This window comes from Chenopodium quinoa, unplaced genomic scaffold, assembly GCF_001683475.1.
Source record: "Chenopodium quinoa cultivar QQ74 unplaced genomic scaffold, ASM168347v1, whole genome shotgun sequence".
NCBI lineage: Eukaryota > Viridiplantae > Streptophyta > Magnoliopsida > Caryophyllales > Amaranthaceae > Chenopodium > Chenopodium quinoa.
Genome location: NW_018745395.1, coordinates 1407895 through 1435263, shown reverse-complemented (window position 1 = coordinate 1435263; position 27369 = coordinate 1407895). Strand labels below are relative to the sequence as shown.

Here is a 27369-nt window from a genome sequence, read left to right as displayed (position 1 = left end):
TTAGAAAAATGGAAGCAGTTGGTAGGGCTAACGAGTCTGGCAAACTAACTCCCAACTGGGAAGGACCCTACCGAATCTATGCGGAAGTCAGGGACGGTACCTACCGTCTGGAAACACCAGACGGACAACCGTTGCCTCGAACTTGGAATGTAGATAACCTTAAGAAATATTTCTTTTGAATGATGTAAAGTAAAGAGCTACTTAATAAAGTTGGCACTTACTATTCAATTTTGTATTACGAGGGGCATGCCGTCTGTACCTTTACAGTCGGCTACTCTCCATTGAGTTTTTTCACTCTATCTTCAGAGGGGCATGCCGTCTGTACCTTTACAGTCGGCTACTCTCCATTGAGTTTTTTCACTCTATCTTCAGAGGGGCATGCCGTCTGTACCTTTACAGTCGGCTACTCTCCATTGAGTTTTTTCACTCTATCTTCAGAGGGGCATGCCGTCTGTACCTTTACAGTCGGCTACTCTCCATTGAGTTTTTTCACTCTATCTTCAGAGGGGCATGCCGTCTGTTCCTTTACAGTCGGCTACTCTCCATTGAGTTTTTTCACTTTATCATCAGAGGGGCATGCCGTCTGTACCTTTACAGTCGGCTACTCTCCATTGAGTATTTTACTCACAATACTTAGCTAAAAAGATTAGGGCCTGGCCGACCCTGTGCCTAACAGGCGGCTACCCTTCTTTGACTTAGCACCTACGTTCACCAAGAACTTACCAAGGCCACCGGCCGAATGATCAGACCAGGCGCCTAGTCAACTGATCTAACTTTTAAATTCTAATCCGACCTGTCCCAACATTATAGCAGGCGTCCGGCGGCATCCATTCGGATGAAATTCGTCGCAGAGAGCAGCTCCCTTTTGGGTGGAACATTGTTCTATAAACTAATTACACGGCACCTATACGACTGTCCCAAAGGGCAACCACGTAGCCGTTTTTGAGACAAGGATAACTCTATCACTAACCAAACCAGTGGTAGCAGTTGACATCTGAGTCAGATAACCGCCTGTATTACTTGGGATAAATGCAGGGGGTACCTATTGAGTTAATAGCCAACAAACATTGGCGAATCAAGGGGTCTAGCCGGCCTACGCCGCCTGGTACCTCTACTTCTCAAACAAAAGTGACGGCGACTGAGTAACTCCAAAGTTAACTCATAGTCACTCCTTCAAATTTGGTATGGAACCTAAAAAGTTTGAGTCGTCCGCCTGTTTTATACAAACAAGGGCACTCGAACCCCTATTCCTACTGGATAACCTATTGAGTAAATAGCCAACAAACATTGGTGAATCAAGGGGTCTAGCCGGCCTACGCCGCCTGATACCTTTACTACTCAATCAAGATTGTGACGAAGACTAAGTAACTCCTATGTTAACTTAATAGTCACTCAAACTTAGTACTGAGCCTAAAAGGTACGAGTCGTCCACCTGTTTTTGATAAACAAAGGCTCTCAACCAATACTCTTGCTAGGTTAACAAATAACAAATTAGAGGCCAACATTGGCAATAAAGGGAAACAACCGGTACCCGCCGCTTGTTTTCCTACTTAAATTCCTTGGCTACTTGGTAATTCTATTTACTTGGTCAAATTGAATAAAGAGTTCGAATACCGATTGATTAAATGGCCGACTGATCATCTATCCTGGAAACAGACAACCAGTCGTCCAGGGGCATAGGTGGCATACTTACTATTTGTACCTGTCTTAACGTTCGGCCATGCACAACAGTCTGTCTAGTGAGCAAATTTAACTTAGACAAATTTGAACAAAAACAAAAAATTTGATTAAAATGAGCCGGCCATAAAAGACCAGCAGAATATTCAAAACCCCGGCCCCCTGGCCGGGTAATTACAAAGCAAACGGCACGCAGGCCGTGAAAAAAAAAAAAAAAAAAAGAAAAAATACACTTAAAGCTTAAGAAGGGGGCAGTTCAGTATCAGCAGCAGCCGCCTGGTCAGCACTCTTCTTGCTGGACTCGGCCTTAGCTGCATCATCTTTTGATGCCTTACCCCCAAGTGGCACAAGCGCCACAACCGGCTCTTCCTCCTCCAACGCAACGTCCATCGCCTCTTCTTCAGCAGCCGCCAGGATCTGTTGATTATATATTTCCGAACACTGGCGGTACGTTCTTTCCCATGAGGCAAAGTCGGCACTGGGGAACAGTCGTTCCCAGGTCATGCGTTGGATTTGGGCGGAGTCTTCCACCATCTCCCGGACGAGCTCTTGTTTCTCTTGCTCGGCCTTGTCCGAGAGCTCTTGGGTAAGACTCTTCTCCTGGTTCACCAGGCGCTCTTTCACGTTAGCCAAAGATTTCTCCATGGCTTCGTAAGAGTGCATTTTCTGACGAAGGGGCTTCAGCTCGGCTTTAAGTTTGGTGACGGTCCCCTCCAGCTCGTCAACCTTCTTTTGGGCCGCCTCTAGCTGAGCCCGAACAGCGGCGGTCGCCTGCGCCTGATAATAAAGAAGATCAAAGGTCAGTACTTCATTTTGGGCAATTTGAAACATTGCTTTATCACAGCTGGAGGCGGCCATAGCCTTTGCGGCCTTTACCTCTTTGTTTTTCCGATCAATCGGCTTGCGAAGGCTGTTGACTCGGAGCAGGGCCTAAGTACAAAGAAAAACAGGCGTCAGTTTCCAATCATAAGGGTTAACAGGCGTCCTGGAACTTCAAAAGGGTATACCTCAGCTAGGATCCCCGAAATTCCATCGAGGTCAAGGGTGCCGGCACCCTTGACCGCCTCCCTGTCAGAGGGAGGAACTACTTTAACCATTGACTTGGCTACCTCAACCAAGTCAAGTCCCTGGGGGCCGGCTGCATTAAGCAAAAGGAAAAACAAGTTAGACCTAATCAAGAAGGAAGCAAGAGTGAGTTTTTACAAGCAAGTGTCCATACATCTAGGCGGCCCCGCCTGGGTTTTTGAAGAAGTGGCCGGCTGCTTCTCAGCCGCCACTGTTTTCCTGGAAGACCCAGGAGAGCTTGCAACAGTCGTTCTCCGGGCCTTGGGGTCCGGCTGTTGCGAGGAAGAAGCCCTTGGAGTGCCAGACTGAAAACAAAAAGAGTTAGTATATGCATAATACAACTTAAAGGGGAAGAGTTTTCAAAGCTTACCAAGGGTGCCTCCTTGCTGGGGGAGTCGGCGTACGACTGCTTCATTAGCGAAACCCGCAGCATGGCCGCCGCAGTCTTAGATGCTGTTATTTTACTCATGGCGTCGGCTGAAAGAAATAAACAGCAAAGTTAGTAAAAATCCCAAGTAAACAAGGCGTGAGAAAACAGAGTATTCGTCAGGCCGGCTACCTCTAGAGCACCGACTGCCGAGGCCACAGGCGGCCAAGAAGTACTCATCATAGAGCCACTTGAAGCTCGGGACGCAGTGTAGGGGTACTTGCTCTCGTACCCCTGAAGTAGAGTTCACCCTAGTCTCTACTTTGAAGAGTCCTTTGTCTAGGATCTCTCTTTTAGCCTTTGGGGGAACAGGCGGCATGCTGCGGCCGCCTGCAAGAAGAGGCGGATCCCTGTTCCACTTGTTAAAACGTTTGTTCAGCTCCGTGTCTGAACTCTCGATAATAAGGAAGGTGTTCCGCCAATCCTTCCATTTGTTTGCCTTACCTCTCGTCATGAGGTAACCCCTGTGGCTTGTTAGTTGATACCAGCCGGTACCTCCCGACTTAGGGGTCCGGCTGAGATAGTTCATGTGGGCGAAAGCCTCAAAACTTGGCTCCACCCCGTTCAGTTCGCACCCGGCCACATAGCCGAGTACGTTTACCCAAGAGTTGGGGGCTAACTGCCATAACCCCAGATCATACCCATCTAAAATCCGCTGAACAGCCGGATGTAATGGGAAGCGCAGACCAGCTTTGATGGCCGCCACATAGCAGCCAAAACAGCCGTCACCATAGCTGGTACCAGCCGGCCAGACGACAGTATCTTCTGGATCCGGCACAAACAGTAAATACTCCGGGCCCATTTTGTGGTTAGCAATAAAGCTCGCCACGTTGTCTCGCATGGTTGCGATCCGGCCCCGGGGCACCCTGCAGTAGTAGGGGGTGTTTTCCTCTCTGTAAGAGGCGGACGGCTCTGCCCAATTATCCCCCTTCTCCACTGCATGGGAACTTCTCGCCTCTTGTAGGCGGTTATGTTTTTCTTCTGAGTCAGAAGAACTATGCTCAGAAGAGCTGGAATCGGACTCGTCCCCTGACGAGTCCGAAGAGGACGACTCCTCCCCTCTCCTAGAGGGGCCCGCCTCCTCTCCCTTAGAAGGAGCAGAAGGTAAATTAGACATGTCCACGGTTAGATGAGAAGGGAACACCTTGGTCCCTCTCTCAGAACTGTCAGCTTGACAGTCGCCTCGTTCCACATCTGGCGCCTGGTCAGATGTTTCGCTAAGGAGTACCCTTTGGGAGGAGCCGTCTGAGTTTGATATTCTAGCAGTCTTTTTTGTTCTGGCCATCACGTTCTGCATAGACACAGATTCAGTCGGACTTTGTATAAAGGGCAAAGATGGGTCCAGAAAAGGGCAGGCGGCACTCCTAGTCCTAGATTCAGCCGTCCCCGGTGACCGGCTGATCACTAACTTAGGGCGTGTCGTGTGCTTCCATGGTGCCATTTCAAAAAATAAAAAGAAAATTAAGAGTAAGAGAACTGAGTTACCTGAACGGATGACAGTTGATGAAGTCCTGAAAGTTCGGGTCAGTCGGCTTGTCAGAACAGGCGGTAGGCAGAAAAAGTCCGAAAATGTCAGAGCAAGTTCAGGGGTCCGAATGTTCTCGCAAAAATTCTCAAATGTGAAAATGACCGAAGTCAGCACTTCCTTTTATAGGCAAAATGAGAAGGCGAAGGGTCGCTTCCGAATTCAAATTTGGGCGGGAGAATCTCCCGGCCGTCTGCAAGGTGACACCTGTAACGGGCCGTCGCCTGTCACCGTGCGACACCTGTCACAGGCGACACGTGACCAGTCGCGTGCCACCTGTGAGGGGCAAATGATTAGGGGATTTTTATCCACCAAGCGCCGTTTGACAAGTGGACCAACCAGGTTCCGCCACGCGTCCTCCACGGACCACTTAAGACACGCCACGTGTCCACCCATGCCAAATGGGACAACCGGCCATCAAGGCCCATTTCAGTCTAGAAGCCCGATCGGCCCTAGGTTTACCTTAAACCTAGAGAGTTGCACGCTTCCCAAGGCTATAAATACTCGATTAATCCTCATTAATCAGGGGACCGAATAATTGACAGAACACACTAATAACCGGCTGATCTCGCTAGCAAAGCAGATTACCTACATTAAATACTCTCACCTAGAGAGACCTTATTACTTTAATTTCTGTATTAATTACTCCTTAATCAGGTACTAACTTGACCGTTGGAGGCGGAGCTCTCAGGAGTCTCCGTTATTTTGCAGGTACAGGCGTCCGGTTCCAGTCTCGGAATTGTAACTCTCCCGCAGGACATCAGAAAACCCCGAAACAACTAGCAATGGCAAGATTGATAGTGATTAAAAGGGGTATAGAAGAGCAAAAAAATGCCACTAAGGGTATTAGGATGTTTTATTAAAATAATTTTACATGAGCAATGTATACACTGTACTGAGTGTATTTCATGAAGGGTCAACTAATTAGTATATTTCCTCTTTTGTTTTTTTAAATATATCGGGTGGATGATGGATCAGGTGGTTAGCGGATGATGGATGGCTTGGAGCTCCATCAAAATCCGATCCGTTCGTCACCCATTTCATCCATCATCTGCCAGTCATCCATTTAAATCAGATTATCGTCCATTTATTATAGCGGGTGGATCGGGTTAATGGATATCCATATAAAATTGTCATCGCTAGAAAGGCAAAAATAAAAAAAAAAATGCTCCCTGCTTGTTAACATGTTGATTATGCAGCTAAACAGGAAGGACTTTTGTCAGAATATCAGCAATCTGGTTAGAGGAAGCAATCTTCTCAGTCTTGATAGTGCCTTGGTGAATCTGGTCTCAAACATAGTGGCAATTAATCTCTACATGTTTTGTGCGCTCATGTAGAACGGGATTAGCAGCAATAGCAAGGGCAGCTTAATTATTACACTTCAGAACAGTTGGTGGTAAATTCTTCAATCCTAGATCTTGTAGGAGATCGAGTTGTGAGCCTAGTCACCTCACAAGTAGTAAGAGTCATGGCTCTATATTCTGCTTCTGTAGATGGATGAGCAATGACGGGTTGCTTCTTAGCTTTCCAGGAAACATAGAAGTCAGTTAGAAAAATACAGTAACCAATTGTGGATTTCCTGGAGATAGGACAGCTAGCCCAGTCACTGTCACAGTAAGTTGTTAGCTTTGAAATACCTTGAGATATAGTACCAACTTGATATCTGAGTAGTCTTTTTGCAGCTTGCAAATGGAATGTAGTAGGCTAATGCATGAATTGAGCTAATATATGAACTGAAAAGGCAATGTCAGTTCTTGTAATAGTTGGGTAGATGAGTCTACCAAGTAATCTCTGATACAAGCCAAGATTAGGAAGAATATAACCCTTATTTGCAGTTAATTTTAGGTGACTGCCCATTGGAAGCTGTAAAGGTTCGGTTTACATCGTACTAAACTTTTTAAGAATATCTATAGTGTATTTCTTTTGAGAGAGAAAGAAGCCAGCTCTTGATCTGTCTATTTCAATACCTAGAAAATATCTTACAGGACCTAGATACTTCATGTGAAAGACCTCAGACAAGAGAGTTTTGAGACTGTTGATTTCTGACATGTTATTGCCACATATGAGAAGATCATCCACATAGACCAAGACAAGAGTGAAAGAGTTGTCTTTGATTTTTGTGAAGAGACTGTAATCAATTTGGATTGCGTGAAGCTCATTTGAAGCAAGATGCAAGACAACTTGTGAAACAATTGTCTTGGAGCTTGCTTGAGCCCATACCATGATTTCTTTATCTTGCACACTAAGGTAGGATTAGCTTTAGGAACAAGAGAAATATCTGCAAATTTCTGTATTCTACTCCTAAGTCATGTGTATCCTTGAGGCAGTTTCATGTATACATATTCTAAGAGATTGCCATTCAGAAATGTATTGGTGACATCCATTTGCACAGCAAACCAATCTTCCAGAGCTGCAACTGCTAATAGTGTTTTGACAGTTGTCATTTTTGCGACTGGAGCAAAAGTTTTTGAGTAGTCTATGCCATACTTTTACTTGCACCTAAGAATGACTAGTCAGGATTTATGTCTTTCAATGTTGCCATCAGGGTTGTATTTTGTTTTATAAAGCCATTTACATCCAATGACACTCTTACCAACCGGTAATGTAGTGATGTCCCAGGTATTAGCTTCTAGCTCAGAATTAATGGCTTTGACCCAGTGTGAGTGCTTAACAACATCTTTAAAGTGAATTGGATCAGTTTCCTTGGTTAGAGATGACAAGAGACAATTGAAATCAAGTTGAATGGTGGTAACAACAAGATTGGAAATGTGAAAGGATGGTTTGTTGAGCATGATGTAATATTTGCTCCAAACAGGTGGAACATGATCTCTGGTGGATTTTCTTAATGGAGATGGAATGGGAGAAGATTTTGGTAAGGTAGTTGTTATGGGAAATTTTTGAGGTGTGGAAGACGTGCTGTCATCAGATTGAGTTAAAGGGCTAGAGTGTGAAGTAGGTGAGGTAGGTGGAGTGTCATCTGACTTAGTGTCTGCAAAATTAAGGAAGTTAGTAGTAATAGGTTCATACAAGGGGTTGCATATATGAATATTGAGAGGAAGAGTGGTACGAAAAGATATGCTCATGGAAGATGACATCCCTGGAAACAAAGGTTTGTTTGGTTATCAGGTTTTTATGTTGTAACCTTTCTGAGTTGCTGGATACCCTAAGAAAAGACAAGGTACCCCTCTGGCTTCAAACTGGATGCTCTGGATTATAAGCAAATGTCAAGCAGCCAAATACTTTCAAGTGATCATAATTGTGTGATTTGTGAGACAAACCCTTAAATGCAGTTTTGTTGTTAAGAATAATGTGTGTTGCAGTCAAAACATACTCTCCCCAATATAACAAAGGCATAGAAGCTTAGAACCTCAGTGCTCTTGCTACTTCCAGCACATGCCTACACTTTTTTTCCAACCTTGCATTCTGCTGAGTTTTTTTTTACACATGATGTCCGATGAATAATGGCATGTTTGACAAAGAATAAATGACAAGGGCCATTATCAAATTCCAAGGCATTGTCAGGCCTTATAAACTTGATTTTTTTTTCCTGAAATTGTGTCTGAGCATATGAGTGAAAGGTTTCCAAAGTCTTGAGAGAGTCTGATTTGTATGGAAGTAAATATACCAAAGTATTCCTACTGTTATCATCCACTATGGTTAGAATTAGCTTGTACTTGCCTATAGAGAAAACTTTATATGGAACCCAAATTTCCATATGAATCAATTCAAAAGACATGTAAATCACTCAGAGTATATGGTAGCTTGGTGAACTTTGACATAGGACAGTGATGCAAACCTTTGTAGTTTGCTGAATGTAGGGTTTCACACAGGCTATATGCTTAAGTTTTCCAAGAGATGCATGTCCTAGTCTGTGATGCCAAAGGGTGAGAGATTTTGTTTCATTGGTCACTTCTTTTTCAATGTTGCTATTTAAGCTAAGAGAAGTCATCTTGCCTTTAAGCAAGATGTCCTGTGCCCAAGGATCTGTGAGATGGTTCACTAGATAGTACAAACCATCTCTCATTCTTCCCAAACCTCTGATTTTCTTTGTGTTAGTGTCAAGAATCAGGCAATAGCTTGAATAGAACCACACTTCACATTGACTGTTGTGAATTAGATTCTACACTAATAGAAGATTGTGCTTGAACAATGGCACACACAGCACAAGTGTGAGACCTATCTCAAGTACAGAATTTCCCATGTGAGTGGTCTCAGCCTTGTCACTAGTGGGAAGATTGATTTTGGGAGTGTTATACACACTCCTTTAATCTCACTCAGATTCTTCAAGTGTGGTGCCATATGATCCGATGCTCTAGAGTCTATGATCCACTCACTTGAGCTTACTGCAGCATCACATGAGATCATGCTTGAGAAATGATATCAGTCTCAAAACCTTTAGCCTAAGTCATCAACTTAGGCATCGTTTTGGCTAATTGTTCCAATAGTTGGGGTGTGAACAACAACCCACCATTACCTGAATTGGTTTGAGCCACAACAACAATTTTTGAACCACCATTTTAGGACTAGAATTCCATCTCTGAGCACCAATGGATTTAGATCTATTAAGAGGTGTTGAATGGTTATGCTTAGAATGCCAACTGGGATAGCCAATGATAGTCCAACACTTGTCACTTCTATGGCCTTTAAGACCAAATGTTGTGCACCCACAAATGATTTGTTAGCTCCAACAGGTTTGCTATACAGAGCCATTGGATCACTTGCACACTTGTTGAGGTTTAAGACCTCTCTTTGAGCCTCTTCTTGTTACATAGTAGCAGTAGTAGTCTCTGATGAAGGCAAGGGAATCATGAGAAACAAATGACTTCTTTAAGGGTTATATGCCTCATCCAATCCATTCAGAAATTGGAAGAGCTTTGCCTCCTCTCTCTCTGAGCGTTAAAAGCATTCAAAAGGATTTGCACTTCTACACTAAGATTAGATATAGCAGGCAGCATGTTCATAACATCTAATTCTTCCCAGAAAGCGTTCAATAATGTATAATATTCATTCACAAGCATGGAGTTTTGTGTTATCTCAAATAGATCCTTATTAAGTTTATAATAGATTTCTTAACATTGGAAGAAACATTATGAGTGATCCGGGTAATTACCATGTCATTGCAGGTGTTCCAGAGCTCAGCTTTTAATTCATCATCAATTGGTTTCTCAATTGTACCAAGCACAAATCCAAGCTTGCGTTTGGAGGAAAGATTAATCTCCATTGTTCTACGCCAAACCCTGTAGTCAGAAGATCCTTGCAGCTTGTCTACTTGCACCAAAGTAGCACTATCACAAGGGTGAAGAAAAAAAGGATTTAGCATATCCTGAAATGAGATCTTGCCACCACCAGCCATTGATGCAGAAGAAGATTAGGAGAAAGAGGAGAGAAGAAGAGAGAAGAAGAGAAGAAAAGAGATTTAATATAAGGGAAAAAAAGAATAATAGAATAGCAATCAATAGATGATATTCTATCACTACATTGATTGGCTTTGATACCATGATAACTAAAAGAAATCTGATGCAAATAATTCAATAATGTACAGGAAATACAATTAGAGAAGAGATTAGGAGAAGAGAATAAAGAAAGATATTCTGATTGCTTGATTTAAACCATTACACCATCACAACTTTATTACATGCACTAAGGTGCTGAGCCTAACTAACTGACAGAGAATCTAATACATTCATTGTACCAAAATAACAGAATGCTAATTGGCAAGAGAATAACAGAATGTCATCACATAGATGATTTGAATAGCTAAATATCCAATTATTTGGTGTGCTGTCATTAATATATAAATACATATTTTGAAAGGTATAATTGAAATTACACTATTTATAAGAGTAATCTTGTACTTTTCAAGGTATAAAGATTGTTAGAACTACTCCCATGTAATGCGCGATTTTTAATATTTATTACGGAATATCAATTTTAAACTTTTAAATATGAAAAATAATTTGTCAAAAAACAAAAACAAAAAAAAAAAAAAAATCCAACAATTAAATTAATAATCAAGTTTCAATACGCCAAATTAATAAATTTTCCGATTCCAAACCAACACTGAGTTATTAACCCAAACTAGCCCTAAATAGTTGTTTTTTTCACATAATCACATCCCTTGTGACTTTGTGAGTCTTGTCTTGCGAGTACTAAAAGTATTGGCTATTGGTGCTCTATTGCCTGTTACAACTTCACTTCAAAACTCCCCAGTTGCTGCTTTGCAAGCACTAGAGCAAGAAACCAATAACAATGGCGTACATAAGCATGGGCGAAGCGCACAGAAGAATAACAGATTACCTCAACAACTACTCCGACGCCATTGCTACTCAAAACGGACCTTTACTTCGTCGCCTTCTTTCTTTCTCCTCCAACAATCCCAAACTCCTCTCTGTTGCCGACGCCCTCAACATCTTCCAGGTCTTTCTCTTCTTCATCCTAGGGTTTATGCTTATGAAACTATTTCAATTCTTAATTATTACTATTATTATTATTAAAGTAATTGTCTTTCAATCTTATATTGTATTACAATTTTATGGGTTTTGATTGAATTTTACAGGATGTGAGTAGGTTGATTAGACAATCACATGAAACTTTGGTTCCTTTGCTTCGAGCTTTGCAGTGTTACAAGCTTGGTCAATTGGTTGATTCTTATAATTCCTATGAGAAATTTGCTAAGTATGATATTTTTTTGTTCATTTAATTTGAGATTGATTTATTTTTATTGAATTATTAAGGGTAGGTTGTAATTTGGAATGGGTGATTGTTTAGTGCATTTATACAGGAATTTCGGAACTGGGAATCGGCGTGGGCGTTGGAAGCGTTATATATTGTTGCTTATGAGATTAGGATTATTGCTGAGAGGGTATGATTGATGTAAACTATACTATAGTTGGATAGTTATTGGCATTGGTTATGGCATTTGTTTGAATTATTTTGTGTGCTGTGATCATAGGCTGATAGAGAGTTGGCATCAAATGGTAAAACCCCGGACAAATTGAAGGCGGCTGGTTCTTTTCTCATGAAAGTTTTCGGTGTCCTTGCTGTATGTTTCTTCACTTCCTTCTTAGTCCCTTTAGTTTCGTTTTTGATTCAGCATATACAATGCTTTTATTATCATTGCTGCTTTTTGTAGTTTGTGGGTTTATATTGTATATTTCGAAAGGAAAATTGAAGCTTTGAAGGCATGTTACTGGTTAGGTGAGGACATGACCGTGGTATGCCATCAAGTTATCATGTTTTTGTTTTTTTTTTTTTTGTTTTTTTGAGAATCCAGGAAAGTAAAGGGTTTATTTTGGGAATTTAGTCGAAAATAGTTTTAGGGAGTTTGGGGAAAAGTTTGTTAGGTTTATAAGTAAATTCTTCATATCACTATAATAATTTTGGAGTTGCGAGCTCCTTGTGAGTACACAATTCTGTTGTTTAAATGGTGTTCACGAGTTAAATTCACTTAATACATATTGTGATGTAAGTTGTAAAAATGAATTCGAGAATTTCATAGTAATGCATCATTATACTAATATCATGTATTCAGATCAATTAGAAAATTTGGAAGTTAGATTCACTATTGTTTTTGTAATGAAAAAAACTTATACTACTTTGCTGAGGTAATTCAAGACGATTTCAAGCATTAAAGTGTACTCTGAGCACCTTTTTGACTTTAGGTCTGCAAGTTAGAAAATTGCCTTACTTAGATCCTTAATGGACATTATCCATTGCCTCATAGATTGTGTGAAGTAGGCTGGAAATGGAAATATTAAGAGGCCTAGACCTGGAGTTGGAGGCCATGACAAAATTGTAAGGCATACCTAATACTCCCTCTATTTGTTCTTTGTTAGGCTTCATTAGATTGGTCATTTCTAAGTATTTTAGTTAAAGTACTACAAATATTCTTCACTTTTTATATATGGGAAGACCAAAAAAGACATATGGCCTATCATATAGGGATGGAGAAAGTGATGATAACTCTAAAGTTTTTCCTCACTTTATATTCACTTGCTAAGTTTCTTGGGCTAATAGGTTCGATAAATAAAGTTCAGGGCCATAAGTTAAGTTCCAAGGTTAACAAAGGTAATTGAAGGTTAATAAAGTTTTAATATGTTCTGGTTAATTTTAGGACCAATAAGTTTAGATAGGTTCAAGATAAGTTATTAAATTTAGATGAGTGAGATAAAGGTGAAAAGAGCACACCTTTAGGTGAAGCTAAGGCTGATAATGATTTAGATCAAACTCCAACTTGGAGTAGCTAGTCTCAGGTGATCTCAACTTCGTTAGAAGCATTCCAAGCTCCAACTTTATCAAACTCAAAAACTTGAAGTTTAATGTAGTTTACATCTTGAACCAAATTAAAAATAATTCCAACCATTTAGCTATTTTTGGATATCTTTGCTATTATATTGGGATCCTCACTAGTGTGAAGTCTTTACAAGTAAATGCAAGCCAGTATTTTTACATGTAAAAATTTAATGTCAAAGTCTAGCGTAACTCATGAGTCTTTCTGGTTGTGTTATTTAACGCTTTAGCCCTACTCAGCTAACTAGATCTAGAGTAGCTAACAGACCACTTAAGCTCATCATCCCCCCTACACAGAGCCAAACTTTGAATCTTGAACTTAGGGATAAGTCTTTGCTCATCAGTGTATCACCTTAGAAAGAAAGAAAATTTTAAACAAAGGATTATTGCTCATCAGTGTATCACCTTAGAAAGAAAGAAACAAATACTTGACGAAAAGATGAGTAAATTTCAGACTCCTGTCTTCACATAATCTGGTTAGCTTTATTGTAAGATATCTGTAGGCTAAACTTGCAAACTGTAAACTAGGTAAATCTTGTGGCCTCTTGTTCTTGGTTTCTTATCATCTCATCCTATCTTTTTGAAAATCATGTATATGCATGGTGGCTGTGTCTTCTTGAGTTCTGCCTGTTTGCATCGAAGAGGGCTGTTCCAGGAACCATGCTTAGATTCATTGTTTTGATGGAATGCTGTTGATATGAGCTGCTGTGTTTGGCAGGGAAAAGGGCCAAAACGTGTTGGAGCTTTGCATGTGACTTGTCAGTTGTTCAAAATCTACTTCAAGGTGCATTTTGATTGTTGCTTTAATCTCTTTAATGCCTTCTTTTCCATTCTGTCATAATCAAATGATCTTATCTCATGTAAAATATGTGCTGTTATTGCTAATTGTATCACTCCATCATAAGTATTTAATGGGTGATTCTTTCACCTATTAGACTAGAAATTGATGTAAGGTAAGAATTATAACAGGGCTCACCCGTGTAATATAGGATTTTTATTTTTAATAAATGAACAGAAGCAAAATCAGATTACAAATTAGCTCAGTTTCTTTATATCTCCCACTGAACAACTACTAAAAGCTCCCTTTGCCTTAGCCCAAGAAGATGCTAAAAAGAAATTCTATCGCAAAGCAGATGTCTAGCTGGCATGGTTCTTTAAAAAACTCGAGCAGCACCTCAAAATTGCCATTGCTCCCAAAGCAGTGAATGGCTAGCATGGTTCTTTGGGAAACTCAAGCAGCACCACAAAACTGCCATTGCTGCATTTATGACATGAATTTTTCTTCTTTACTCTAGCTTCTAATGATGCTCCTTAAGTGAACTTGCAGCAACTCCAAACTTTGGATATCTAATGCAAGGACGGAAGGGAGGGAATTGGAAGGATCCATTTCCTTTCCCTTTTAATAAATCAAATCCCTCCATTGTTGGAGAGATTTGGAAGGAAAATGGAAGGTCACCTTCTCCCTCACCTCACCTCACCTCCCTTTCCTTTCCCTCTTTTTCCTTCCCCTCTCTTTCCCTTTCCCTTTCCCTTTCCCTTTCCCTTCACTATTGCTATCCAAACACAGTTTTAATGTCATGTTATGTATGACTGGACTTAGTTTAGTGAATTCATCGTTCTATAATCTTGATTATGTCTAAGGAATGGAGATCTCATGATTTGATGAACTTGTATTATTTGCCTTTTTACAGCTTGGTACTGTCCATCTCTGTCGAAGTGTAATAAGAAGCATTGAGACTGCTCGTATATTTGATTTTGAGGAGTTCCCACCCAGAGATAAGGTACTTCAAAATGCATTGTTTCCAAACGTTGTTTATTGCTGTCAAAATACATATATCAATATATATGCTTATATTCAGGAGATGTTGGACTCCTATGTTGTGGCAGGTGACTTACATGTATTATACGGGCCGACTTGAAGTTTTCAATGAAAATTTCCTAGCTGTAAGATTTTCTGTTTTTGTACAGCAATAATTTTCTCTTATTAAACCTGTAAAATTACCTTACGTCTTATACAAATGTTTGTTGGAGGATCTGCTGTAGTTGTAAGTTGTTAAGAAACTGTGATTAAACAGCTCTCTACGCTATTTACCAAAAAAATAAATAAATTAAAAAAAAAAAACAGCTCTCTATGTTTTTTGTGAAATATTTAGGTTCCTTTGTACTCTTGTAGTTTATCTAGAAATAAACATACAGCTCATAAATCTTGAGTATTATAAGAATACGACTGTTCTGAATTACAAAGATCAGCAATTAGTGTTTTTAAGTTCCAGATTGACAACCCAAACATTCTAAGCTGAGCAATCAGTGTCTGCATCTCTTGACTGGTCATATGATTTTGAAAGTCCATGAAATAAATTTGTCCTTGCTCCAATTGTCTGAACCTTTGTGATATTTATAAAGTAATTCAAGGTCTCTCCAATAAGCAAACTGCTATTGTTTCATACAAGCATTATTTGTTAGGTCAATGAATGGCCACCATTCCTACTTAACTCATGTATTAACCAAAATAAGAGTCAGAAAGCTTTGTTTGCTACCTCTCTGTGAAACAGCTTTCCGGACACATGTTCCATCTGAGAGGCCAATCAGTTGAGCACTTGAGCATGGATTTTAAGCATGGAAACTGAACGTCATTCTGGTTCATTTAGGTGCTTGAGGCAGCTACGTAGGACCAATTCTCATTCATTTACACTTAACAATTTATAGAGCCATAGATCCTGAAAATTAAAGAAATACAACATAAGGAATTAATTAATGGCTGGGAAAAGTCACTGGTGCTGCATATATGTTTTGTAGCCTCAGATCAGGCTGTAGGAATCAACATATTGAAAGATTCTAAGAAAGTAAGGAAATACAATATAAAGAATTAATTAAGATTATAACTTTTGGTTCTAGCCCTTGTAAGTATGGGTGAAAAAGTCAGCTTTTGAGGCTCGCTCTTGAACATAAACTCATTAGTCCTCGATCTTCTTGCATCACTAACAACTCTCACTGTTAAGGGAACAAGATCCAAAGCTCAGTTCACTCAATATGTTTGTATTACTAGTTTACTACTAACAAGTCATAATGGATCGACCAAGATCCAAAACAACACTTGCTGAATCAACCTAGGACAAAATGTCTGCTAGTTTTGCCTTTGGATTTGGTAGTTATAGTGGAAAATTCTGTTCATGGTTCTAGTGCATATCCTTATATCTAAAATCAGTGTCTCTAACCTGCAGGCTGATGAGAAATTGTCATATGCTCTGGCTCATTGCCATCCTGACCATGCAGCCAATATAAGGTACTGTTTGCATCCCCTTCTCAATCTCTGGTCTTGATATCTTGCGTTGTTTGAGAGTCTCATTATACTTGTAGGTCAAGTGATATTCCTTTTTCTGCAAGCAAAAGTCATATACTAAGTATATATTTTTCATTGTGGTTCAAATGATTGACAGTTAGAAATACATGTTAAAAGAAAAAATCTACTGAATTCTGCTTTGTTTCATTCTTATCCCAACAAGTTTTGTAGCTCACCCTTGTGCATATCATATTTGTAATTTATGTTCATTTTGTTTATTATAGTAACCTTCATACTAAATTTTGATCTATGCAACCTTTCCACCTTGGCAAAGAAGCCTCAGTTTGCATCTCTGATTTCTTGGTATGAGATGCTGCCTGAACAGCTCTCTCCAGTCTCCACATTTGCACGTTCTGGAGTACAGCAGAAATTTCTCTGCTCTTTATACTGTATAGACAAAATTCCATGTTCATGCTCAATTTTTTTTTACTTATTCTTACATGATTGAAGAGAGGGATGGGTTTCTTTAGTTCACATTCATTTATATGAGTTTCCCTACTTTTTCTGCATCCTTTTGTATTCTTCTTTTTCTGTTTTTACATGTATATTGGTTTCTTGGACATAACAGGATGATCCTAAAATATCTGATACCTGTAAAGCTTTCCATAGGCATCTTGCCTGGAGAATTACTGTTGCAGAAGTATAATCTTCTTGAGGTGAAATATGTTATTTGTTTTTTGCCTTCTCAATTGTTGCTATTTCAATAATTTCCAAGTGTTCTCCATGTACCAAGGAATACAACCTAGCAAAGAAAACATCGTTTTCCCTAAAAAACTTGCAGAAAGCAACCATTGGGATTTTTATTATTGTTGACATATTTGATCTGCTTTTGTTACACTCAAGTTGTACATTTATATGTGGTATTTGCATTATGCAGTACAGGGATGTTGTCTTAGCTCTTAGAAGAGGTGACCTCCGACTACTACGGTGTGCTCTCCAAGAGCACGAAGATAGGTATATTTTGTTTTTAATGTTTGGCCCCTCAAAATTATTCATTGGGTGTGCTGATTTGCTATTGTGGAATTGAATTTTGTTTTTTTTCAGGTTCTTGAGATCAGGTGTTTACCTTGTATTAGAAAAACTCGAGCTGCAAGTTTACAGAAGATTACTGAAAAAAATGTAAGCGCATATTATCTTCATATACATCATGTTCTCATCAAGCTGGTTATTCATGTATCTTTTCACATTTGTAGCTATACCATCCAAAAACAAAAAGATCCAAGTAAAGCACATCAGGTGAAATTGGACATTATAGTCAAAGCACTGAAATGGCTTCAGATACACATGGATCTTGATGAGGTGATTGCTTTTTTACTTATTAATTCTGCTATTGACCAGTTGCAATGGGGGCTTAATCTCTGTGCTAATACTTTGATGCAGGTGGAATGTATAGTTGCAATTCTAATTCACAAAAACCTTATAAAAGGGTACTTTGCACACAAGAGTAAAGTCGTAGTTCTTAGCAAGCAAGACCCTTTCCCCAAACTAATGGGCAAGCCGGTGGGTCTGTGATACATAAAAAAGGTTAACATCTTTCTGATGCTTCAGTGTCATGGCCTCAAACTAATTGATGCAAAACAAGTTGACAGTTGCATATCTTCCAACTGCTGAATGAACGATTGATAGCCAACGCAGATATGCAGCTCAAAGTAGCCAAGGGATCGTAGACCTTTCTGTAGCTTGGTCTCATTGCTTCCAAATTTTGACTGGGATTGTAAAATCCTGTAATTTATACTAGATTGGCTTGTGTGCTAAACTGCTAATCAATCTCACCTGGATGTATTTTATTTGTATCTCTTGTGCTTTGGCTTAGTATCTCTGGTATAGCACTAAAATGGAAGAGCGTCAATGCGATTATTTGAGACCTAATTGTGTCTCCACCTTTACGATTGCCAGTTGGGATTCACTAGGGCCAAGCTAACTCTCAACAATAGAGGTTGTGACTTACCTGGGAAGGCAGATTTTGAATAAGATAGGCATGTGCCATAAGATTAATCTTCATTTTATAAACTGAAAGAAAGTTTGTATTTCTCCATATTAATTGTTAATTTGCACATACATGTTTATTGACGACGTACATTGCAGCCGTTGCAGGTTAAAATTGCGTCACTAGGGTATATGGTTGACCAGGGAGTAACCAAGTACTGCATCTCTCTCGCATCAAGATGCTAATGTAGTTTTTTTGGGATGAATTATAATATACACCAATTAACAGTCCTCTATAGTTTGGCTATCGGGCAGGATAATGGATTAGGCTTGGTATGGTTAATAGTAGGTTTGGCTCAAAAAACGTAACGGATTAGGCCTCAAATGTCGTTACGGATTAGGCCTCAAAAAACGTTACGGATTAGGCCTCAAACGTTACGGACTTTTAGACCAACGCTGGCAACGGCTAGTCCACAAGAATCTTGTTAAAATTTATCTCATTGTATATCTTATTAATATCAAGTTTTTATAATATTTACGCATATTAAAAATGGAGATATTTACATTTTAAGACGCATCTTAAAACCGTGAAAAGTCCAATAGAGCAAACAAATAGTGACAAAGGGTATAGTAATTAATAGGGGTGAGCAAAAATTCAGGGTACCTTGATATGGAATCGGAACCTGTTCGGAACCGCAGGTTCTAAACCCGGAACCTGTTGATCAGGTTCCGGTTCCGGGTAATAAAATTAGGAACCTGTTGCAACAGGTTCCGTTTCCGGGTAATAAAATTTTGGATCTAGAACCTGTAGGGTACCCTGTTAGTACAAGTTCCCTATAGGGTACATGAAACCAGAACCTATATGGTATTAAAAATTCTAGACAATTAGCGTTGGTTTGTTATATTTGAAGTACTATACTAAAGTTGTAAGCTTTTATTGTGATCATCTACTTTAAAAAAAAAAAATTTGTCACAATTTATCAAGTAACTATTAAACTTACTTTGATAGACAGGGTACCCTGTTTAGGAACCGGAACCTGCAGGTTCCGGTTCTCAATGCTTAGGAACCTGTTGCAACAGGTTCCGGTTCCGATTCCTATTTTTAGGAACCTGTTGCAACAGGTTTCGGGTCCTGATATTTTTACAGGGTACCCTGCCACGCTCACCCCTAGTAATTAACAGTGTATATCTTTAGAATTAATTTACGACAAGTATTTGAAGCATAAATCAACATAATAGCTTGGTACTTGCCTTTTTCCCGGTGGGTAATACGAGTACTATTTAATGGGGGACCTGTGGGAGTTTCAACAGTTTGCATAGTTACTTAAATATCTGAAACTGTAAAAGCACCTCTAGGTACCTGAAACCAGAATTTAATATTGAAAAGATACAAAAAAAAAAAAATCAAATCAAACATATCAAGTCAAAACTTAAAATTTAATCTTTCTAATTTATTTTTTTTTTATTTTTTGGACTGACTAAGTCGTAATTGTTACATTTATATCAAAATAAAATAACCATTAAAGCAATTATAGCCAACAATAATTACACAACAGAGAACCAAATTACTAGCCTGTTCCACCACCATGAGCAAGAAAATTAAATTACCATAAAATCTAGAAGAATTAATACAATTGAAACTCAGATGTGCCAAGCCAAGCAGTAGGCATCACAACATTTGGTGCTGCCATTTGGCAATGCATAGGAAGACCATATGCGAGCTCCATGTTTCAAGCACCACTCGCTGGAAGGTTTCTTTCGACGTTTGAAGGCATTAAGACGTTAAAAACCATCAGCAGGAGTTGGCATGATCATTCCTGAACAACATACATTGCTTCAAGCACCATTCGCTGGAAGACTTCGTTCGACATTTGAAGGCATTAAGACGTTAAAACCATCAGCAGCAGTTGATATGATCATTCCTGGGATCTGGGCATGCCAATGTAGCTCCTTCAAGTCCTTCTGGCCCTGTAACACAATTGGTATGAAAAACAGTAAGCACCAAAGACAGCAAAAAACCAACTTATGACATCCTTAGTGATATAACCTGATGGACGAATAAAAGCTGTGGAGGCAATTCCTCAGGAGCATCCACTTTATCATCTATTTGCGATTTAAATTCTGCCTCTTCTTCTTCATCCCTTTCTAGTGCCAGATCCCAAATTCTAAAATGGAAAGCACGACAGTGTCAGATATTAAGCAAAAATAGACATTATATATCAGAAGTTATCAAGTTATTCTTACGTCAGCTGATGGTCAGCAGAAGAGACTGCCAGTACAGAATCCTCATGGGGACTCCATTCAATGGAAGTGATGGGGTGCTTATGGTGAGTAAAATGTGCCAACATAGGTTCACCATCCTGCCAAGAAATGGAATCAATATAAGTGTCGTAACAGAAAGCTTCTCCAGTCTATATCCATTACCTCATAACTAAATTAGTAATACGTATACTTAGTGTTATTTGTTCCCAATGAGAAAAAAAAAGTTTTTGAATCAATATCAAAACCAATTGGTGCTTGCCACAAACTTTATCCTTACACATACGTAACTAATATGCCATTGATATCATTATTTAATTCTCACTCCACATTTTACAGCCCAGTGATAGAAGGTTCTAATCTGAGAATGCGCATAATGACATAATCAGTCACATACTAACCTACTTCTGTTCAGTTATAATGTGGCAACAAAAAGGAACATTAACAAGTCCTCAGCAGTGCCAACGTGGAGATTATGACCTGTATGAGCAACTGGGTAAACATAATGTTGCAAATGCAATAATGAAGTACTCCCTTTTTTCACGTCCTTGGTCCATTCTACTATGGACGAAAGCTTGAACAGGAGCCATCTGAAATATTAGTGTATGGGCTACACAGGTTAATCACTGCTAAAAATGATAAGGTCGTCAAAAACTAGGGCATGTGACAAGGAAGGGCTTCAAGGTATTAGCCTATAGCCACTAGCACATCACTAAAAGAATAGCAGTGTGGTTCTACTCTTAAGTCAAAGCCTGTCCTAAATATTGGTTTCCCCCTCACCCATGCCCAACTATGACCAATTAATTCTAATGGTTGCCCAACATTTTGCTTTCACATTCACTCTCCTGCTCTCTCAAGAGTCAGGACTCTCACTTTCACTCACTCCCTTTTTTTTGGCTCAAAAAGGCCCCTAAAAGTTGGTATTGGGAAAACAAAACAAAGTTGTGGTTCCCCTGGCACTTGCCATGAGTCAAGCACACCGGAAATGTAAATTTGGGCAACTCCATGGCACAATTATCATTCCTTCTCTCTTTCTAACTTCTTCCCTTCATGTTTATTACTTAATTTGTTTTTCTTCTCTCCTAACGAACAAATCATGATCAAAGGCTGAGCATAATTTAACTCTATGCACCCAAAAAAAAAAAAAAAAAAAGTGAAAGAGAAATATGGGCATCCCAAACTCAAATGCCTGACAAGAAGCAAGAACTTCAAAATCAGCCACTAGCAAGATACCTAGTGTGCACCAAACCTAGCACTAGAAGATACACTCAAGATCTCACCCAATCGAATCTCAATCTTATACATGATGGCTAATAGAAAAAAGGCACAATGAATCATAATTTAGCAAAGTCGTGCTGATGAGGGGGGGAAGGGGGGAGGATTTAAAAGTCAATTTATTTACAAGTACTAGCGCTGCAGTCAGCTCAGCCTATCTTTTGAAGGTGTGCCACGTCTAAATAGACCTTAAAAAATCAATCTGTTTTACATGTAATACAGTTATACAGCTGGTCAAGACAGCCCAGCAAACTCAGTTGATCAGGCTCTCTAATGCTGCCTTGCCTAGATGCAGATTTTAGAACACTTTAGTGATCAGGCATGATCCGATATCACCAGCTTCAGCCAACTTTATATCCCAAAATGTTGCCCAATCAGATGCCTAGATCCAAACAGACTTTTGAGCCCAACCTGGCCATGATCAGCTCTAACCATACCATGACAGAGAGATATTGACATTTTCTTAAACTGTTTGCAATAAGCATAAAAAACCTCTAAACCATCAATCCACATATCTCCAATTCTCCATGCCCTTCAATGCAAGTTTAGCATCTTCTTAAACAAAAGAGGGCTACTTGGCTTGTTTGACTTGCTAATAATGTTTAGCTCTTTGTATCAAGTTGTTGACAGTATGGTAGTTTAAGATGTATGATAAACCAGCTTCAGAAAAGTTTTTAGAATTAGTTTCTTCAGTGTCTCATCAATGAAAACGCCGTTTACCAAACTTTTTTTTTTCCAAATTGTTTTGACTACATTAGCCATCTATGAGCCAAATAATGACACAATATTTTCCAAACAACCCCATATTATTATAAAGATCATCTCTATCCCATAAGCAATATTCTAATCAGCCAAGGAAATCACTACTTCCAGGAAAGCTTTCATGGTGGCATCAAAGCATTCCCAATTGTGCGCGTGCGCGCAAACACACACACATAATATACATGTCCCACAGCATATTCTTTCTCAAATCACATTTCAGAACATTAATTTGTTTCATTAAAGTGACCTGTGATGCTCGATCATACTGTAAACTTTTCGAAGGTACATAACAATATGCCTAAGTCAGATGCTTTTTTTTAAAAAAAAAATGATGCAACTCATCACGAATGATAAAGAACTAAGCATAATAAATGTGAACTTTAAACAAATCATGTTCTTCATCCGTGCATACTGTATTCATTAAGCCTCACACCTAGACAATTAAGAGAAGCATTTAAGGCCATCCAATTGTAGACAAAGCAAAGATGCACTAAGTTATAGTTAAAGAAAATTTCAGGTCACATTTGTGATTGGCCTATCAGAGGCAAAACAGTGTACCTTAATCATTTTAAGATTAAAAATGGAAAACGACCCATCATCGCTACCTGATGCAAGCATATAGCTTTGTAACCTGATACCAAGAAAGAAAGTGTCAAATCAATCAAAGTATGCGGAGTGGTAAATAATGAATAAGATAACAACAGAGAGAGCAGAAATGTTTAACCTGTTCCATGAGATTACATTTACATCTGCATCATGGGCTTTAAAAGACATTGCAGGAGATTTCCCCAAACGAGTATCCCATATTGCAATGGTCTTATCAACAGAGGCAGAAGCAAATACACAGTCCTCACCAGGACTCCACTGTACAGAAACACATCAAAACAGGAATGAACAAAACAACATTCTACACAATAATGCCTTTCAATATCCTCTCCATACCAGTAGAAAATCAAAGTTCTTGAATATACAGCTAAACTCCTGCCTAAAACAGTATCATTTGAAAAATACAAAAGTGTACCTGCAGATCTTCCACGCTACCAGTGTGTCCAACAAATGGATTCTTATCAACATTCCATTTTGTTCCAGATGCGGGTTCCCACAAATAAATAGAATTTTGACAATCACCTTCACGTGCAAATAAGCAACACATGGCACTTACTCGTATCAGCAATAAATCATTAAAGAATCGTCAACGAAAGAATGAATGTCAACTCACCAGTTACAAGTTTCCCAGGTTCAAGGGGGCTCCAATCCATGGCATATCCTTCATCTTTATGTCTGAACATACTCAACGGGGCCTGATTAGCCACAGAAGTTCCACCGCGACTGGTGTTTGTTGATTCAGCTAAGAAATTGAGATGAGTACTAAAGTCCCAAACCTGTAGACAAGATTCCCAACTGGTGAGCAAGACACAAGATAAGCAGGGTGGCCATGGGTGTACACCTCAGTATACCAACGTAAAAAATCTACATGATTATAGTGCATAGGAACCCTAGGAAAAGGTGGCTTAATGCCAATATATGCAAGTAAGATCAAATCCTAGTCAAATACCCTTAATACTGACCTGCACAAAACCTGTATCCCCCCAAGTTGCACAAATGTGGGGACTTTGTGGCATGGATCGAATTCGATTAATGCATCCTTGATGAGCCACCCTGCGCAACTGCAAAATTTTCAAAACACTCGGTAAAATCTCATGAATATATAAATGAAATGGCTCTTTGATTATATTTAATCTCTATCTCCGCTGCATAAACATCGCAAAAAGAGTAGACCAAGCCCATGAAGCTGAAATCAAACGCAAATGAGTTCTTGCCTGCAGTATAGGTTGTTTTGATCCATTTTCATCCTCGTCATCATCTTCATCACTGTCACTATCACTTTCCATGTCTGAGCCATCCGCAGCTTTTTTAGGTACTAACTCGCGCTTTTTTCCCGAAATGTTTGATAGCTTGAATATTTCAATAGAATTCAATGATGGTTTGTCTGCCTGCAAAAGAAAAATTTTCAATTTAGTTAAAAAAGTATGGGACCTTAAACCTGAATGTGAAAAAGATAATTGAAAGGTCACAACTTTATGAAAGGAACAGAACATTCACAGTAACCAATACAAGATGATGCCTTTACCATGTAAACCAACACAGATTTTACGTTAAGTAACTGATAACAGTTATAAACATTTGATAAAACTCACCTGAGTTCCGGCAACAACATAGATGGTATGAGGAAATTCCGTTCGAACCAATCCTAGAGTATCTTGAATAATATCAAAACTGCAAAATTAATCACACAAAAAAACAAAAAACCAATGAAGGCCTTGATAAACATTTAAATACAAGTATAAAGACCTCAAAAACACGAAAAACACCCAAAACTAAACGAAGATTAAATGCAATATTAACTAACATGCTAAGGATTTACAGCGCCCAAATCAGTGAATTGAAGACTATAAGCAATATTAACTAGCAGGCTAAGGATTTACAGCAACCAAATCAGTGAAATGAATTAACATAAATCTTCAACAACCCAAAAACCAATACATATTACAACATTGCCAAATAAATATACAACCTTTTTCATTTCCCAAATAAATTTGTGCAATAAACCATGAAAAAATTGAGGGAAAAAGAGAAAACCTTAAACAAGGCCACCCCATATGGAAGGCATGATAAGAATTGTAAGCAGAAGGGTCCCACTGAAGCTCTTCATCTTCTCCGACAGTATCGACACCTGGTTGCCATACTCGTGCCGGCGGCATCGAAGATGATGATGCCTCTGAATTATTTGAACCCTAAAAACAATACAGAAACATAATTAATTAATGACAAAAAAAAAAAAAAAAAAAAAAAAAAGGTAATCGTTTTAGGAAAGAGAAGAACAGGGGAAGATTGAATAACCTTGGTCTTCTTTTTAGCTTTCTTGGGTTTTTTAATGCTTCGAGCCATTGATTTAGATGTTCAAGCTTCAACAATGGCTGCCGCTGCTATTGAAGAGAGAGGAAAGGAATGTCTGCAAATTGAATTGGTGATATTCTTGGGGTTTAGGGTTTCTGTGAAAAGGTAATAAGCTTAATTTAACCTTTTTTTTTAAGTAAGGTTTAAAAAAAAAAAAAAAAACTACATTTAGGGATGTCACTGGGGAGGGTCAAGTAGGAGACTCGCCCCAATGAAGCGGGATGGGTCTTGGTTTGACGGGTGGTGAGACGGGGATAGGGATAAAAACCATACCCGCCATGGGTGATGGGGCAGCGGTGGATTTTAAATTGTACCATCCCCATCCGGCCTCGCCCCACCCGCCCCACTTCGTACTAGCTCTATCCCCACCTCATACCCACATCTATATTTTTTAAAAAACAAAATTATACTTCGTACTACACTTATATTATAAACAAAAACGTGTGTAATATGTTTTTATTATTGTAATCCGTATTAATTATGTTGGATTGTATATTTAAGAGGCGGAGATTAGGTGGGTCTTTGGTGGGGATGAATATCCAAGTGGGGGTGGGGCGGGGATGGGGATGATTTTTGGACCCGCGCGCAGGGATGGGGATGAGAATACCTACATCTGCCCCATCCCGCCTCCATTGACATCCCTACCTACATAAAAACATTAAATTTGCACTTGAAAATCGTATAAAGTTAGAAATCATGAAAATATAAATACTAATTACACTGATTTATGCGTGGTTTTGTCATAAATTCTTAATTTTATACAATTTCCAAAAGTGTATTTGATGCTTATAGCTCTTATGGCTACATATATCATTACCGAAAAAAAAATTGTCACATAATAAGATTTTTTTTTCTTAAAGTAATCATCAAAGGCTCGCTAGTCCGGTTCTAAAAAAATTCGAGTTTGGGGCAAGCCTAAATGCAATTTTATTTCAAAATCCAAACCCTTCCTGAAAAAGTTCATTTTGACCCAATAACCAGACACTAATTTATGGGTTCGAGCACAAGATTTTATGCATGAGCCCGATCTAACCCAATTTTTTCATCACTTCTAATTTTTTACTTAAAAAAAAAATTATAATTTTTTACTTTAATTCTTTGCCACAGTCTTAAGTTCATGATACTTTAGAAGGTCCAAATGAAGTTTGTTTTGATCGTAACATTTTGTTCAAGTCCCTCTATAGACTCAACTCAATAAAATACTAAAATGACCATAATGCCCCCATAATAAATCCTAGACCAAGAATATTCCAGAATCATGCTCAATACATATCCCAAGAAACCCTAATATGGCCCAATAGTGTCTAACACGGCCTAGAACCTTAATCCGAACTCTAATCACTCGGTTAGTTCTCTTCTGCAAATACTGGTCAACACAGATTAGTTGGGTTATTAATTTTCTCCACACTCTCTCTCCAAACGATTAACTGACTTGAGATTTGGAGGGGCTTTCTCGAGAACACCTCGAGGAAGTTTCCCTTCTTTGTTTTGCAGGATTCAATTTGACCAAGTAAGCTCCCCCAAACTCAAATCTCGATATTCTTTTGCAGAAACAATTGGTATCGTCTATGGGGAATATTGTCCACAAAAGTCACGGTAACCACTCATCGAACTAGTAACACTCATCGTCAGTCACACCCACCTGTAACCACAAAACAATTAGCAATCCAATCGGGAGGATACAAGGAGATAACATGGAGGTAGAACAACTCGTCAATGAAGAGAATTGAAACCTATCACCAGGAAAGATCTAGAAAAGTTGACCGAACAATTTCAACACACCCTCCAAGAGACCATCAAGGAGATAACTGAAACAATGAAGAACAATCAAGGGAGGCCTTCTAACAATCCATTGAACACATTGGG

At 39.1% G+C, this 27369-nt stretch overlaps 2 protein-coding genes across 2 annotated transcripts; one reads left to right on the top strand and one right to left on the bottom strand.

The window, feature by feature from the left end:
- The first annotated feature begins 10428 nt into the window (after window positions 1-10428).
- LOC110712931 (enhanced ethylene response protein 5-like) lies at window positions 10429-18358 on the top strand. The gene is made up of 13 exons (XM_021891397.1): window positions 10429-11111; window positions 11251-11369; window positions 11463-11556; window positions 11647-11736; window positions 13702-13767; window positions 14675-14764; window positions 14871-14927; window positions 16205-16266; window positions 16892-16979; window positions 17201-17277; window positions 17368-17442; window positions 17517-17622; window positions 17704-18358. The coding sequence occupies exons 1-13, from the start codon at window positions 10944-10946 to the stop codon at window positions 17833-17835; spliced, it is 1224 nt and encodes a 407-aa protein (XP_021747089.1). The 5' UTR covers window positions 10429-10943; the 3' UTR covers window positions 17836-18358.
- A 1321-nt stretch (window positions 18359-19679) lies between these two features.
- Window positions 19680-25605, bottom strand: LOC110712889 (glutamate-rich WD repeat-containing protein 1-like). The gene is made up of 12 exons (XM_021891350.1): window positions 25447-25605; window positions 25186-25340; window positions 24744-24822; window positions 24366-24539; window positions 24114-24212; window positions 23765-23927; window positions 23567-23673; window positions 23270-23409; window positions 23104-23176; window positions 20494-20609; window positions 20297-20414; window positions 19680-20217 (listed from the first exon to the last, which is right to left on the bottom strand). Exons 1-12 carry the CDS (start codon window positions 25492-25494, stop codon window positions 20086-20088), a joined length of 1404 nt encoding a protein of 467 aa, XP_021747042.1. The 5' UTR covers window positions 25495-25605; the 3' UTR covers window positions 19680-20085.
- Between the last annotated feature and the right edge of the window lie 1764 nt (window positions 25606-27369).

Bases quoted from the DNA above. Each gene is read 5' to 3' on its own strand.
- LOC110712931 (XM_021891397.1), top strand. From the start codon at position 10,944: ATGGCGTACATAAGCATGGGCGAAGCGCACAGAAGAATAACAGATTAC. The intron at 11,370-11,462 runs GTATGATATTTT...GTGATTGTTTAG, and splicing joins TCCTATGAGAAATTTGCTAA to TGCATTTATACAGGAATTTC. The intron at 17,443-17,516 runs GTAAGCGCATAT...TCACATTTGTAG, and splicing joins AGAAGATTACTGAAAAAAAT to CTATACCATCCAAAAACAAA.
- LOC110712889 (XM_021891350.1), bottom strand. From the start codon at position 25,494: ATGGCTCGAAGCATTAAAAAACCCAAGAAAGCTAAAAAGAAGACCAAG. The intron at 24,213-24,365 runs GCAAGAACTCAT...AAAATTTTGCAG, and splicing joins CAAAACAACCTATACTGCAG to TTGCGCAGGGTGGCTCATCA. The intron at 20,610-23,103 runs GTACACTGTTTT...ATTTCTTGGCAG, and splicing joins TTAATCTTAAAATGATTAAG to GATGGTGAACCTATGTTGGC.